We start from the raw sequence: 16,453 nt of genomic DNA, 5'->3' as shown, positions 1-16,453 counted from the left end.
CATTATTTTGTTATTAAAGATTTGCCTTCACAACTTCACTCTTAAACCCATTAGTCTCTTTAATTGGTATATTTATGATCAATGAACATCATCATACTTCTATCCTGGACCCTCGACAGAAAAGTTTGTGGAAGGTAATATAATATCCCATGAGAAGTAATGCCGGCAAGTATTCTTCTCCGGCTCATGGATTTTAGAATAATAGCTAGCTGCAAGACAGATGCACAGAATCTGTATATGATCCATGCACCCCATCGTACTCATGATATGATTGTGGAGGATGAGCGTCACACGTACGCTGGACAATTTGATCAGATCTCGGAATATGACGACACGCCCCAAGGCTTGCAGATGCCGCAGTTGGGTGAGGAAAATTTTGCTCCATCTTTGACGTATATCCAGAACAGCACCAATCTTTGTGATAGACAGTAGCATCGACAATTGCAGGTGGACTTAGTGGAGCATATCTAGGAATTCCATAATCCCCACTAAATTATCGGTTATTTTCTTGTAATATTTCAATTCTGCAATACTATATGCCATGCAATGTATTTTGTAATGTAATGTCTAAGATTATGCAATGTTGTGGTGAACCAATATATATAGCATTTTCATTCAACCCAATATAGTAGTAATTTATTTCAAAATTTCATTAAACCCTAATAATGATTTATTTTTAGAAAATTATATTTTTAAATTCGTAATTAATTTTTGGAAAATAAAAAAATTTAATCCATATTTAAATTACATAATTAGAAATAAAGAATATGAAAATGAATTTATTTAAAAAAACATGTAGGATTACAAATGGATCCCAAGATGGGTCTCTCTATTGCGGAAGGGAAGGACAATTTTTCCTTGAATTTGGGTGAGGTGGCATCATGTGGGGCCCTCCGAATTGGCAAATGACCTCTGCATTGAGGGACACACCATTGCAAGTGCTCTCGTTCTCAAGTTGGACTGTCCCAAAGCGTTGCCACTTGCATCTGCACCAACATTAAATTGAAACGAAAGATCACCCAATCCTTTCTGATGTACAGTTCGCAAAAAATTCGCAACTTGCTTTCCCTTATTCATTATTACCCGACCCTCGCGCCATATCTTCAGACTTCAGAAACATCCAAATTCTCCACCAAGGGCTCCTCAAAAAGAAATATCATCCCTTCCTAAAATATTATATCCTGATCCGAAATAATTTGGGACCGACTCTGATTTATTGCCATTTGTTTCCCTTGTTTTTAGGGAAATCCCTAGATCCGCTTCACCTTTCCTCAACGATCATCCATGGCCCCGATGGACGTAGGAGTTTCTTCTAATTAAGGCTGTTGGCATAGCCGGAGATGTCGCTTCTTTGACAACCTCCGGCTCAGCGGAACCTGTCGTGGCCCTTGGAACTTCCACCTCCGTTTTCCATGCTTCTGCGAGCGTCTTCCTTTGGTACCTGCCCATTGTCATGGCATCCTCCTCCTTCCTTCCGTACACGACTCTCTCCTGTGGCCAACCTTGCCTGAATGGAAACAAATTAAATTAAGACCTTTATATTCGACTGGATACACCCGCTCAAACAATTCCACCGAAGGTCTCAGGGAATCATCAAGATCAATCCCAACGCATATTCTAGCAAAGTTCCCTCCAGCCGAGTCAACAGTTTATTGCGATCAATTTTCAGGGTTTTCCGCAAACCAAGACCCAAACGCCTGAGGAGGATCTCATTCTGATATTCCATCACGGGAGATTTCTCACCCTAACCCAAGTGGCCACTTAATCAATTTTTGCTTCTTTTGGATGAAAATCCCGGCACCCACTCACGAACCGTAAGACAATGTCCCTGGACTAGCCATGGTCCACCAAATAAAGCAAAATCTCGACCCTCTTTCGCTGTGAATTTAGCAATGAAATAGTCATAAGATAAGTCGGTCAATGAGAAATCACCCTTTATGAAGCCCATAATTGCTGGAGCCGTCTCTTCAGCGCAGCATATCCCCCACGCTTCGCCAATACTTTGATGATTAGGGAGTCCTTCCATTCCCCTAGAAAGGACCCAAGCTCCGCCTCAGAGACGAGGATCTTCGGACATAGCTTGTTCGAAAAGTCGATATCTCCATGTCATTGGCTCTTAGGCCAGGGAGAATCCTAGTGGCCTCTTTTCTCACATCTCAACCGAGATAAAGCAAGGCTTCCCGATAACCTTCTCCTCCATTCCTGCTAACATCCTCGCCATGCGCCATAGCCACCTAATTTTGTTTTAGGACGTTTAACACTACGATTCCATCTTCTTCTTCTTTTTTTACTAGTGGTTCTTGTTATGCAATTTTGTTTTTCCATGGCAATTATGACAAGTGAAAGTTACATCTTAAATGTCTTCTTTAGTATAAATAATACTAGAAGTAGTCCCGCACTGAGAGAAATTTACGAACCAGTATTTTTTTATTTGATATGTATATAAATTTGCTGATATAAAACTAATACTTCCATTTGTGAAAATTCAAGAAGTTTGATTTTGAAATGAATTAGATAAACATAATTAAAATAAAATTAAAACGAAAGTTGCACATTCATAAGGTGTTGAGGAAGGAGATAAAGGAAGAATTGGAGAATTTTTAAGCGAAAAAAAGTGGGTTGAGAGAGCTAGAGAAAATTAAATTTACAAAATTAGACCAACATTGGATGATTCAAGTAGTTCGACGTTTGTTCTCCTAAAGCAAGATCTCGAGTTTAAGTCTTGTGAATAGAGAAAATCCACATTTGACAAGTTTTACCCTATGATTTGACTTAAACTATATTAATTGCTGCTTAGTGGGCTTTTAGATACTAAGGTACCCACCGAAAAAATTTACAAAATTAGCATTAAATGTAATGGTTTTCATTTTTTTGGTTGAATCCGATAAAGAATATTTTTGGAAACTGAATGTTAGACTAACAAGTAGTTTGTCATCTTTGAAGTAATATTATACATAGATAAATTTAAATTTCATAAAATAAAATAAAAAATCAATTTTTTTTAAACTCAACCCAAACCCTCGACTTTATCAAGGAAGGGCCAATTGTCACCAGCGGCCATCACCCTGCGGCTGAGGTTGCCGGCACCTCTTGAGGTGACTGGCGACCTCAATTGGATGGAGGTGATTGCAGGCAGAGCCCTCGCTTCGGAGAAATCAAGGTCTCTAAAATTTGTTGGGGATCTTATGCTGCTTTGGTTTCAAAGTATGATTTTAAAATCAGATTTTGATTTTGAAAAAAAAGTGGTATAAATGGGCCTACCATTTGACTTTGTATGAATTATTTTGTTTTGTTGTGGAAAAAGAGTGGTATAAATGGGGCGTACCCTTTAACTTTGTATAAGTTATTTTGTTTTGTTGTGAGTAAAATTAAGTTAAAGTATGATTTTAAAATTCTACTTTGAAACCAAACAAGTAATTAATTTCTCGGGCACCCCCTCCCTCCATCACATGCCCATTCCTCACCATCGATTGAGGTCGTTAGCACCTCCTGAGGTGACCAACGAGCTCAATCTTCGTGGGGTGGAGGGTGGAAGGGATTTGCTGGCAGCCACTACCCATTTGGTTGAGGTTGCCGACTGTTGACCTCAACTGTGGGGTGCTGACCATCAGCGAGGCCATCGCTTCCGGTGATTGATACACCCTAGGCAATGCTGAGGGTTTGGGTTGAGGTTTTTTTATTAAATTTTCAGTATTCTAGCTGATGTGGCACACCGCATCATTAAATCAACTGAAAATTGGACAAAAAAAGCACGTGATATATGTGAAACAAAAATGGAAGTTTGTGATTTAGTTTACAAAAAAAAAAAAGAAATCAGTGATATATTTGAGATAAAGTTAAAAGTTGGTGATTATCTGTGTAATTTACCTATAAAATTATCCTTCACATGGTCTATTTTCTTCTGTGTCCACCTTGATATTTAAAAGCAACAATACTCGAACCTTAAAAACATCCACCTAGACCACCTCTGCGATGAAGTTCTATTCAACCATGAAGTCAATCCCCATTAAGTTAATTTATTAACGAAAAGACTTTAATGACATCAATACACTGTTCTCAATAAGATTCAGATTTTCTTTTTACTAATATAAAACAAAGTTTGACCATTTTCCAAAAGACTGGCTAGACATGGAAGACAGGTCTGGTGTTCCTATTTGATAGTTTAGTACATGGAAGAAAAATTAACGGGCAATCACGATTTGAACCATAAATGTTTATCGAAGTTAATGTTTAGGACTTGAAAAACTAAAATGAAACTTATAAAACTCAATGTTAAAAAAGGGAAAATTTATAGGACCTTTTTTGTAATTCTCCCTGATAGATATAATATAGGGGTTTTTACCTAAAATGGCCCATGGTTTATCCGTTTTGTCAAATCTATCATATATTTTTTTTATCAAATCTATCTCATGGTTTACTTTTTGCATCAAATCTATTCCGTTAACATCAAACGGCCGTGCTGACGTGGCACGTGGAGAGATAGTGAGCCACACTTGCCACGTAGGCGCCACGTCAGCACGGCCGTTAGATGTCGACGGAAAAAATAATGCTGTGATAGATTTGATGCAAAAAGTAAACCATGGAATAGATTTGATAAAAAAAACATATGATAGATTTGACAAAACGGACAAACCATGAGACATTTTAGGTAAATACCCCTATAATATATGATTAATAGTTTTCTTGAAAGGTCAACCAAGTTCGCTTGAAAGAACAGAATGCAGTGGTCCATTTAATGTTATTTCAGTAACAAAGATGATAATGATTTACCCGGTTTATGCATTAATTATTTGATTTGTTCTTCTTATCTATTTAAGGTTGAAACAGTATCTGATGCTTTTGCATGGGGTAAGATCTATTAATATATGCCGGTTTTGGGTTCCCCAGGGCTCAGAAACCGGGGCGTTACAAACTACAAAAGAACTTTCACCCGTGATGCAATATTATGACTACTTAGTATATCAATAGTTCGCTGTAATTATCAAGCAGATACTGTTGGACATGTATCTCAAAGCTAAATAGGAACAAACGTTATCCTTTTTTGTATTTATCCTCTTGGCTAAGCTGCAATTAATGAATATATTAATTATTCCCCATGAAAAATAATTTATTAAATAGCTTCTAGATGGATGCCACCGTGGCTAAATTGCCTGAATACTAGTCGGATTGCTTGGCAATCCATGATGCAATTGCGAGTCGAAATCGGACAAGTTCGACAAACCGAGTTAATGATGAAGCAGGGATACATGGTAATCAAGCAAGTCGATACAAGCAGATCTCCATATGGCATTCACAACATGTCCAAGTATATACCTTATTGCTCTACTAATTAAAGCTGGAGATTATTTAGCTCATTGAAGATTTCCCTTCCCGACTTTGCTCTTTCATTATCATATTTCAATGCCGGACTGTTGACAGAAAAGCTAAGCATAAAATTCTGACAGCTTAAAAAAATAATGAAAGAATGTGATCAAAATATCATTTAAATAAGTTAGACCCTATGTGATGACATTATCCCCTTTCGTGTATATATTGCAAAGGTCAGCAATCAGAGGTAACTAACAATAGATTGAACATGTTCGGCATGGCTACTTTCATGAAAGCTGCACCCCTCGTAGTTTTGTTATTCTGTATTTATAACAGTATGATATGCTACGGTTATCTGGATTTGAGGACACGGTACAAAATCTGTAATGGCGAAACGTTTCATGAGAACAGTCCATACGTTGCGCATATCAGTGATGTGCTCCAGCGCTTAGTCTATGATACACCGGATCACGGTTACAACTATTATGTGACTTCTCCGGGACCCAAGGAATCTATCCACGGGCATGGTGCCTGCAATGGAGGACTTTCGCATAAGGACTGTCACGACTGCTTATATCAAGCTATGCTAGACTTATTCAGTGATTGTGTCCGAGTACCTATTGGATATCAAGTTCAGCTTGTGGACTGTAGACTAAGGTATGAAATTTATCCGTTTATAGATACTTGAAATACAAATGGTATCATCATCGGTTTTCTTTTAAGTCGTCCTTTATGTGCTTGAATGTATATCAGCACATTCGCGCAATAAAGTTACCAAATTATCACGGAAGGGTTCTGCTCAGTGGAGTAGCTCTTGGTACATGATCTCCCCGTATTGGTTCCATTCCTATCCGTGTGTATATTACTCCAGCTAATAATAATAGATTGGCCGTCTTGCAAAATAAATTACTCAACATGATGCTTCTTGATTACTTGATTACGTCTCAATTTACGGGCAAATGTGTTTCAAGGGCACCGCACGTGACAAAGCTCAAAGTTGCAGCTGCAGAATCAGTCATGTTCATTAACCAATTCATCAACCAGCAAAACAAAGTATACATATTTGAATGTGTAAACTTCCTCTATCGCAGTATATGACAAACTTCATGGCCTACGAACACACCTATTGGCCTATGAACTTGCCTTGTCTACTAGATGCAGTGCTTTATCAGAAATCCATACAAGCAGATCAATCTGGCATTTCACCTGATATATAGACTCTCCACCTTCAAAAGTTCTAAAGTTGATCCCGTGTTACAATTTTGCCCGAAAAGTGCGATAAAATTGACAAAATATAATATGAAAACCCAAACTGCGAATGAACTTCCCAACCAAATTAGAAAATGGATCAAAAAGCTCATAATACAAACAGAACGCTCATATCCAAATTGGAAAAGCAACAAACTTTGCTTAATCATAATTTATGGTTCATTGATTGTCCTTTTAATGTAAAACAAACAACACAGATAAAATTGTTTGGGCAGATGATCATTAAATTAATACATATAGATGGAACCCGATTCCTGGATGGGTAATCTTGTAGATGGAGCTACATGGCTTTCGAACTCATCACCCTGTCTATGAATGCATACAAGTAGACCAAGCTGAAATCCAGATAGTGCATAGTCTTCGCTTTTAAATATTCTAAACCTCGTGAAAATTTGTAGTTACAATATTTACTGGTTTATAAGTGCAACAAATTGGAAATATATATATATATATATATATATGAAAACTGAAAATACATGCCAACTTTTCCAACATAGGATACCGCGAAGTCCATTACACTATTGCAGAGCTCATTGAAATGGAATAAGGTTTCAATCAACATTAGTTATGGTTTAGTTATTGTCTTTTGATACAAGTACAATAAACAATATACATGCAGATGTCTTGCCTTCTAGAATATCTGATCTTATGGAAGCTTCGGTTGTTAGACGGCTGAACTTGTCTTGGAACAACCTCTAATATGAACTCTCAGTTTGTTGACTGACTAGCTAGATCATAGCTGGATCATAGCTGGATCATAGCTAGATCATTCATCACTTCGCAGTTCATTATAACTTCAAGAAAATTAACTATGTTGAGGCGAAGATCGGGCTCCCCTCCGGCACCCACCCCAAAAGTGAGGTCGCCAGAGACTATTGAGGCCTCCGATGACCCCGCTTGTGCGGGGCAGTGGCCGGAGGAGAGGCCCCTCTCTCAATCTTGCCCCCCAGAATTTTTCCGATAAAATCTATAGATACAATCAAATTCACAAATACAATTTTCGATAATACATGGTTTTCAATTCGAATTTAGAATGATCGCTTGATAAAAAAGGCTTCTGCTCTGTAGAGCAACTCTTTGTCCATAATCCCCTTACATTATTGCTTTGTTTCTTATCTACCACCATGGCTATATTGGCTGTCTCTTGCGTAATGAAATATTTCAACCCGACAATCTCAGTTTATGGACATATGGTTTTCAAGGGCATTGCATGTAACAAACCAAGAAGCAAACAGCTACGTGCACAATTGGTCTTTATTAATCGATTCATCAAATCAGCAAAAAACCAAGTACAAATATGAATCTGTAGACTTCCTTAACCGCTGTATGCGTCATGCGGCAAACCGCGGGCTTTTGGTTCATATCAGTGCAAAAGATCAACAAGTCACATGGAGAGGTTGTGTCCTATCCTCCTCCCACCTATATGATTGGCCAATGAAACTCACCCAGCCTGTCTATTGGATGCAGGACTCTTTCACCAATGTGTACAAGCAGACCAAGCAAACTTCAAAATACTGTGCTTAATATATAGGCTCGGTTAGAGTTCAAGCCGAGTATTCAAATTCACGTTTACAATCACCAGAAGAATGAGAATGCATCTGAAAGATAGGAGAACCAGAATCAATAACCAAGTTTCCGACCAAGACAGTAATTGAAAATCCTACCAAACGAACACAAACTTCACTGAAAATGAAATCTGGCTAATCAAGCTGAAAACCAACGTTAGGCTCTACCATTCTTATAATTTCTATTTAATCGTTGACCTTTATTATCAAGCGAACAATACAGACAGATGAAAAGATGTGGCTTTGATTCTTGTTACCGGATTAGATCATGACTCTCTCTTGTGCATGTAATGGAAGACTTTCGCAGGATTGTTACCTGTTCAGCTTGCCAGTTGTAGATACATAGATTCTATCGTCATCAAGATCAATATGTGAAGTTCCAAACTAGCCGTCCCATGAGTAAATAACTTTAATAAAATTTTCCAATTGAACAGTTGTTTACAATCTGAGTTTGTGAACACATCTTTTTCATACAATCAGTGTATTAATTCCTAAATAATTGCAAAAAAATATAGTCGCATATTGCCTATAAAGGCCCATCTGATTATTTTGAAGGAAATATTTTTATTTATTTTTTGTTAGAACTGGACAAGAAATCTTACGGATTTCATCTGTTCTACAAAGTTCAAAGTTGGAATCAGCTTCGTATCTTGTGATCGCCCACAGCACAGGATAAGTCCATTCATGCCCCAGGTGTTCCTTGCACTCAAGTGCAATTTTGATCATCTAGCAAAAAAAAAAAAAACAGGTGGAATTTTGATGTATTCGCTGTGTCCGTGATGTGTGTATTGCTAAACTGAAGCCGCCCCTGTGCTCATTATTGTCATCCGAACTTTCCATGGGCTTGAGATCACAGTGAACGACCATATATAGCATTCAATGGCGACGAAGATGCTTGAGTTTTGAAGACACGTCAATGGCAAGGTTCAATCTCCGAAGGAAGATAAGCTTCTTGAAACCATATTAGGGGTAAGAAGTGGGTGTAAACACTCGTTAATGCTTCTGTTCTTCATATGAATTCGTACACAAGAGTCTTAAATTCATTGTCTTGGAAAAACCCACAATCAAGGAAGTGGAAAAGATAGTCAAGATTCCGATGCCTGATATATCTCACGGCTTCACACTTTGTCACGAAACTCTTGTTTACTCTTGGATGGTTGTCGAGATCTCCAGAACTCAGATCGTCCCAGTGCCCTTCCCAGCCATCAAATATCTATAAACGATTAATTTCTAATTTTCCTTCCATTTTTCCTCTAGGCCCCTAAAACTCTCTCTCAAACTCTGGTGAGGCCGAAGAAGATTGAAGATGGCGGTTTAAAAAAGAAAGTAGCAAAAGCGGTGAAAATTGAAATGCAGATTAGGCTACTAAGCATGAAGAAGGTTTGACACACGTAAATTGAAATTCATACTTATCTTATAATAACAAATTAAGAATTTATAATATAAATCCTTCATTGAAATGTGAAATGAAATTGCTACGCACTGCAACATACATTTATGTGAAAATGCATATATGGAAAGACATGATATAAGAAAGTTTGGGATGTTACAGTATGACTCCTTGGGCACAACCAAAGTCTCAGCGATCTCTCGATTTCAGTTCGGTGGCTCTTGATTATTCTCAACATCAATACTGATAGAATGCAACAAATTACTGTAGCATCCCATCGGGAGAATTTACCTGTAAAGAGACAGCAACTTCCCAAATAAGTTTATTAAAGCTCGGATAGGATGCATTTGTCTCTTTGACTGCCGTTCTTCCTTGGCCGGATGATTGACACCATTGAGGAACTTGATTGAAAATTATAAAAACCGGGAAGAAATCTTAGTAAGATCATTAGATAATACTTATGTGAGAGCTTTGTATAAATAAATTATGTCCAAAAACATGCTAACAAAAGACGGGATGGACGAGACGACTTCACATGGCTACTTCCCTAAAACCGCGGCGGTTTTGGTTATCCAAAATAGGTGTGACTCGAAACACTGACCAGGCCATGATAGTGAAGGTCTAACCACTATATATATGCATTTTCTTCTGAGAAAACTATCAAAATAGTCATTGAAAAATTTTAAAATTAACAAATTACTACTTGAAAGATTTTTTGAAATAAAATGATCATTGAAAAACCAGTATCCATAATATTTTGGTACCACCATCAAAATTCCGTAAGTACCGTTACGGAAAAATAACATGGACACTTATGTGGCATCTAGTAGACAAACGGCCCCGATTAACGTTACACTTCATCACGTACGACGTCGTTTTTGTCCTCTCGTTTAAAAAAAAAAAAAGAAGATATGGCTCAAACGATGCCGTCCTCGGTCCTATCCCCTCCCCCAACTGAACGACATCGTCCTTCCTATCCCCTCACTCTATCGAACGACGTCGTCACCATCATCCCCTCCCTCCCCCCATCTGAAATCAAAATTAGGGCAAGCTATCAAAATTGGGGATTTTCCTTGCCCTGTTCTTCACGGTTGCAGGTTGTAGGGCACGAAGATTGCAGGTTCTTCATGATTGCAGGTTGGAGGGCATGGAGATTTACTCACTTGTACTTAAATTGACAAGAGCAAACGACGTTCTGGTTTGTCTACTTCAAGGTTAGTCAAGATTCACTTGATTTGGTGATAAATGGTAGGTTTGACCGGTTGGTGTTGCTCGAAGTTGCGGTCCCCTATTGCATTGTTGTCTCTTGCTTTTACTGTCGGTCTGCTCGAAGTTATGGTCCCTATTGCGTTGTGCCCTAATTTTGATAGCTTGCCGTAAATTTGATTGCAGTGACATTTCGATGGGGGAGGGAGGGGATGATGAGAAGAAGGAATGAGCAGAGGAGTTGAGGGTGCAAAAGAAAGTCGACAAGGTATCACCTTCAAGATGAGTTCGCATTCCCATCGTTCGCACTCCTTGCAATCGTGAAGAACAGAGGGCGGGAAGGGGCGGGAAATCCCTAATTTCAACAACTTGCCCTAATTTTGACTGCAGATGGGGGAGGGAGGTGATGATGGTGACGACGTCGTCCGACGGAGATAGGGGATGGGAAGGACGACGTCGTTCGGTTGGGGGAGGGGACAGGACCTAGGACGGTGTCGTTTGGGCCAAATCTTTTTTTTTTAAACGGGAATACAAAAACGACGTCGTACATGATGAAGTGCAACATTAACCGGGGCCATTTGTCTACTAAATGCCACATAAGCGTCCATGTCATTTTTCCTTAATGGCACTTACGGAATTTTAACAGTGGTACCAAAATGTTATGGATACTGGTATTTTAATGATCATTTTGTTTAAAGAAATCTTTGAAGTAGTAATTTGTTAGTTTTAAAATTTTTCAATGACCATTATGATAGTTTTCTCTTTTTTTTTGGTGGACATCGTATATATGCATTTCAAAGCACTAATTTAGGATAAATTGCTTACCTCGGCTACCACTTACAAAAAAATCTCAATGACCTCCAATTCTATAGAATGATCCTCTCTCCCCCTTTATACCCGCCATAAAAATGGGATTACAACTTGTCATCTTGCCTGCTGCTTTTTCCGAGCCGAAATAAATGATACCGAAAAGTTTCAATGAATTAAATAAAAATATAAAACCGAGAGTAAATCTCAATAAAATTAGATGACACCTATGTGATTTCCCCTTCATATAAATATATTATTAAGACATGCTAACAGAGGACAGGGGATTGAACGAGAAGACTTCCGATGGCTGCTTCACTGAGAACCGTGGCTATCGCAGTTGAGCAATTTAGTATCTGTAACAGTAACGCCGGACTTAACATTAGTATCATTGCTCTGTGGAGGCGAGGAATATCCTGGAGAAAATTTGCCCTATGCCAACTCTATAACCTATGTCATCCAGCATATAATCCTTGATACGCCTATCAACGGTTTCGATTATTACTTCGCATCTCTGTCTGCCCCAAACATCGTTTATGGGCACGGAGCATGCGACCAACGACTTTCAGAAAACCAGTGCAGGGACTGCCCATTTTACGCTTTCAGTAGAGTATTGGACTGTCCCGTGTTGGCTCCTATTGGGTTTCAGGTTAAGCTCCAAGACTGTAGGTTTAGGTATGAGATCTATCCGTTTACAGAATAGAACTTCGACTTCTTGCGCAAATGATATATGCGGTCATTGTCTATCAATACATGAAATAACTAGTGTCCACGTTGGACTGTATCAGTGCCTTCCCTCTAAAGTCTCAAATAAAGTGAAAGAAGTTTAGCTTGGAAGAGCTGCTTGTATCCCGGATCTACTTAAGGTTGCTTCCAATTCATATAATTTTGGTTCGTTTACTGATTACTGCAACACCTGATAAGGTTTCTATCCCGCCTTCTTGGGCACACCAATGTCTCAGTGATCTCTCGATTTCGTTTCAGTTTAATAGTTCAGTAGCTCTTGATTAATGTTCAACATCAATACTGATAGGTGCAAAAAATTACTGCAGCAGCCGATCGAGACAAACATGATCAAGCGTCTAATCTCGAATGCACCCTGTCGCGGTTACAGCTATTACATAACCTTTCAATACATCACGAACATCATTTTTGGACATGGAGCATGCGACGGAGAACCTACAAAAGTATCAATCAATAAGTGTCCGTTTGATGCTTCTCAGCGAATAGGGTCTGACCATCCTCTGTTGCATGTCAAGACTCAGGTCGATGCTCATGTGCCCGCATCATCGACTCGAATGTCTCTTAAACGCAACTCAAGTAATTTCTTCTCCGTGATGTACATGGAACACCACTTTCTTGGTAAGCTTGAGCTTCAATTATGAGATAAATAATCCTCAGGCACACGTAGGCTGCCTTGTCTCTGGGGTCTCTCGATTTCAAAAGCCACAGTTCAGATCAATAGTTCACGTGGTTCTCGGTTGATTCCCCACGTCCATATTAATTAATAGATGCAACAACTCCTCTTAGTCGATCACCGAGAAAATTTACATTTCGATGTATTTGTCTCTTTGCATGCTGCTTTTATTAGCCAAACGATTGATACCATAGGGTTCTCAGAAACTTAGCTATAAAACCGAGAAAAAAAAACTCAGTTAAATTAGATAAATCCTATGCAGCATTCCCTCTATATAGAGAGATTACCAGACATGCTAATAGAGGACATTGGACGGAGAAGACTTCACATGGCTGCTTCCCTGAGAACAACAATTGTGTTGATTGGGCTGTTCTGTATCTCCAACAGTTTGAGCTGTTGGGCTGGTCAGTCTGTGCCAGACGTAACAGTACTTTCATTCATCTGCAACACTCAGGGACGTCCTCAAGATCCCAAACTTTTTGGAAAGTCTGTAAGCTATATTTGGAAGAATCTACCCACGGAGACGCCCGAGCACGGTTTCGACTATTATACAACCTCTCCTTATACCCAGGAAGTCGTCTATGCGCATGGAGTGTGCAATGGAAGGCTTTCTAACGATCAGTGCACTACTTGTTTACTTGAGGCTTTCCATCAAGTATTTCAGATCTGTATTTTTACGCCTATTGGGGTTCAGATGAAACTCCAGGATTGTAGAATTCGGTATGAGAACTATCCATTTGCAGAATAGAATTCCAACTTCACGCACTGGGGATGCGCGGTCGATTTATATCAATTCATGGAATAATGTACCGTGCTGGACTGTATCGGTGCCTCCTGTGTAATGTTCCAGACAAGGGCAAGATGTTTATCTCGGCAGGGCAGCTTCTTTCTTGGATCTGTTAAATGTTGCTTTCAGTTCATATAATTTTGATTTGTCCACTGTTTATTGCCTGCACCTGATAAGGTTTCATTTCACATGGATCCAGTGAAAGAGATGAAACAGACATAATCTCTCAGAATAATTAATGCCAAGCTCCACTTCCCGTCTTCCATGAAATTTTCTTTTACATTTCAGACTAATATATCTTACTAAAAATAGTAAACTTAGAACAAAACTCAGCAAAATTAGGTAAAAGGATTTATGCGACGTCAACTTTAAATACATACATACATACATATATATATATATATATATCAACAAGCTTTCTAACATATAGCTCATTTCACGGACACTTCCTTAAGATGTCGCCCTGCCACCAGCAGAAGTGGACCGAATTGTTCCACAGGACGAACACTCGAAGAGGGTCATGGGATACTTTTGGCTTTAATGCTATCAGCACTTTGAAATCAGTTTCAATGTTCTTCTGGGAAGGCGACGATAGAGCAATAAGGACCCAAGACATTTTAACAGCAGAAATGCTCACTGATCAGAATTCGGTGGAGTTCATCGCTATCACTTGAAATGCCTCTTTTGCTGGGTTTATTTTTATGCAGAAACGCATATGTCTTTCTAAACAGATATATGCACATTGAATCTGGCTAATGGTTAATGCAATATAACAGCAAGTGTGTGCCTATGCACATGGAATATTCGTTCCACTTCCATCTATAACCCAACCTGCATGCATGGCTTCATGTCCAGTTTCACGGAGTCATTATGTGGCCTTGACCGAGAACGAGTCTTATCTCAACCACAACTTCGTCAAGTGCATGTACTGAGTTCAAGGTTAGGTGTCAGACAACTCTTGAATACGCAGCTCTTCGTATGATTCGACTGCCGCTATGAAAGCACTTATAGCTTTCGATATACTGAATGACTCGAATTTATGTCCTGGAGTTTGTAGAATATCCTCGTCTCTTTATTCTTTTTTATGCTCTGTCATGTTAGGTTGTTCCGCCCATTCTGTCAATTACACATCACTCCAAAAAAATGCTCCAGCTGTTTCTTCTTCGTGATGTATGTGGATACCGCTCCTTTTGGAATGCTTCCCTCGGTTTCCTCGAGAACACCAACACTGTCTCATCTTCTCAGTTTCTCACTTTCAATGCAGAACCTTGTTATCCTTCCTCAAGCTTGGCCTAACTGGATTTCATAAAACCATGAGCATGCATAATCACTTAATATATAGTTCGGGTTAATATATCAGCTGGGTCATTTCTTGATTAATTTTCCACATCTGATATTATTGATGGATGCAACAACTCTTCTTAGTAGCCCATCAAGAAAATTTACATAGAGCGAAACGATCGATTGAGAATGACCAACTAAAGTTTATTGAAGTTCAATGTGATGCTTTTGTCTGTTTGCGTGCTGATAGCTGAATTACCATACAGGTCCGAGGAACTTAGTCATATAAACAGAGAAAAAATGTTAATTAAATTAGATAAAGCCTATGCAGCGTCCTCCCCCGCCCCTCTCACCCCATATAAATAGATTACCACATGCTAATAGAGGACACAGGACAAAATTAGAAAGCTTCGCATGGCTGCTTCCCTGAGAACAATGGCTATCATGATTGGGCTATTCTGTATCTGTAACAGTTTGAGCTGTTATGCTGATACGGAAGACAAAACAGTAGTTTCGTACGTCTGCAGCAGCCAGATGTATTCTGAAGACAATTCATATTTTACATACGCTTTAAACTATATGATGAGGCTTGTAGCCGAGGAGACAGCCGAGCATGGTTTCGACTATTATGGACACTCTCCAGATGGTAAGGATATGGTCTATGCACACGGAGTGTGCAATGGCAAGCTTTCAAAAAATCAGTGCACGGGGTGTGTATTTGAGGCTTTTGGTGATGTATTTGACCTCTGCCCTTGGAAGCCCATCGGAGCTCAGGTTGAGCGCCTCGACTGTAGAATTCGGTATGAGAACTATCCATTTATGTAATAGAATTCCAACTTCATTCACAAGGGATACGCGATCGAGTTATGTAAATTTATTCATGGAATAATGTAACGTGATGTTTCAAACGAGGGTAAGAAGTTTTGTTCGGCAGAGCAGATTCTATCCGGATATCTTAAATATGTTGCTTTCAGTATGATTTGTCTACTGATTATTGCCTCGGCCTGATAAGGTTTCAATGCGCATGGATCCAATGAAAGAGATGAAAACTGGCAAATGCCAATTAATAACAATGTGAAAACTCCACGTCCTGTCTTCCATGAAAATTTTACTTATATTTCGGACTAACAAAGATGGGCACAACTGCCATTTTCGAGGTTGCGAGATATAACACACTCATGCCCATCAATTCCAAATTCAAGAATGTTAAGTGTTTTATTTTTTTGGCCAATAATACTACAGCATAACTTAGAAAACACCATATACCCGAGCTGAAGAAGAGAAATTTTAAATTGTTAGTGAGCAGTAGAATGGACTTGAGCGCTTTAGAAGGTTGCCCCCACTCTTTCCTTGTTGTCTTTGGGATCCATTGATAGGAAAAACATTTATTATAGAGACCAATAAAAAACATCAGAGTCATAAAA

At 38.9% G+C, this 16,453-nt stretch overlaps 1 protein-coding gene across 1 annotated transcript; it reads left to right on the top strand.

Moving 5' to 3' along the window:
- Positions 1 to 13,253: 13,253 nt before the first annotated feature.
- Positions 13,254 to 15,854, top strand: LOC116204877 (plasmodesmata-located protein 5-like). The gene is made up of 2 exons (XM_031537265.1): positions 13,254 to 13,681; positions 15,503 to 15,854. The coding sequence occupies exons 1-2, from the start codon at positions 13,254 to 13,256 to the stop codon at positions 15,852 to 15,854; spliced, it is 780 nt and encodes a 259-aa protein (XP_031393125.1).
- The last annotated feature ends 599 nt before the right edge of the window (positions 15,855 to 16,453 follow it).

This window comes from Punica granatum, chromosome 1 (genome assembly GCF_007655135.1).
Source record: "Punica granatum isolate Tunisia-2019 chromosome 1, ASM765513v2, whole genome shotgun sequence".
NCBI lineage: Eukaryota > Viridiplantae > Streptophyta > Magnoliopsida > Myrtales > Lythraceae > Punica > Punica granatum.
This window is presented reverse-complemented; position numbering and strand designations above follow the sequence as displayed.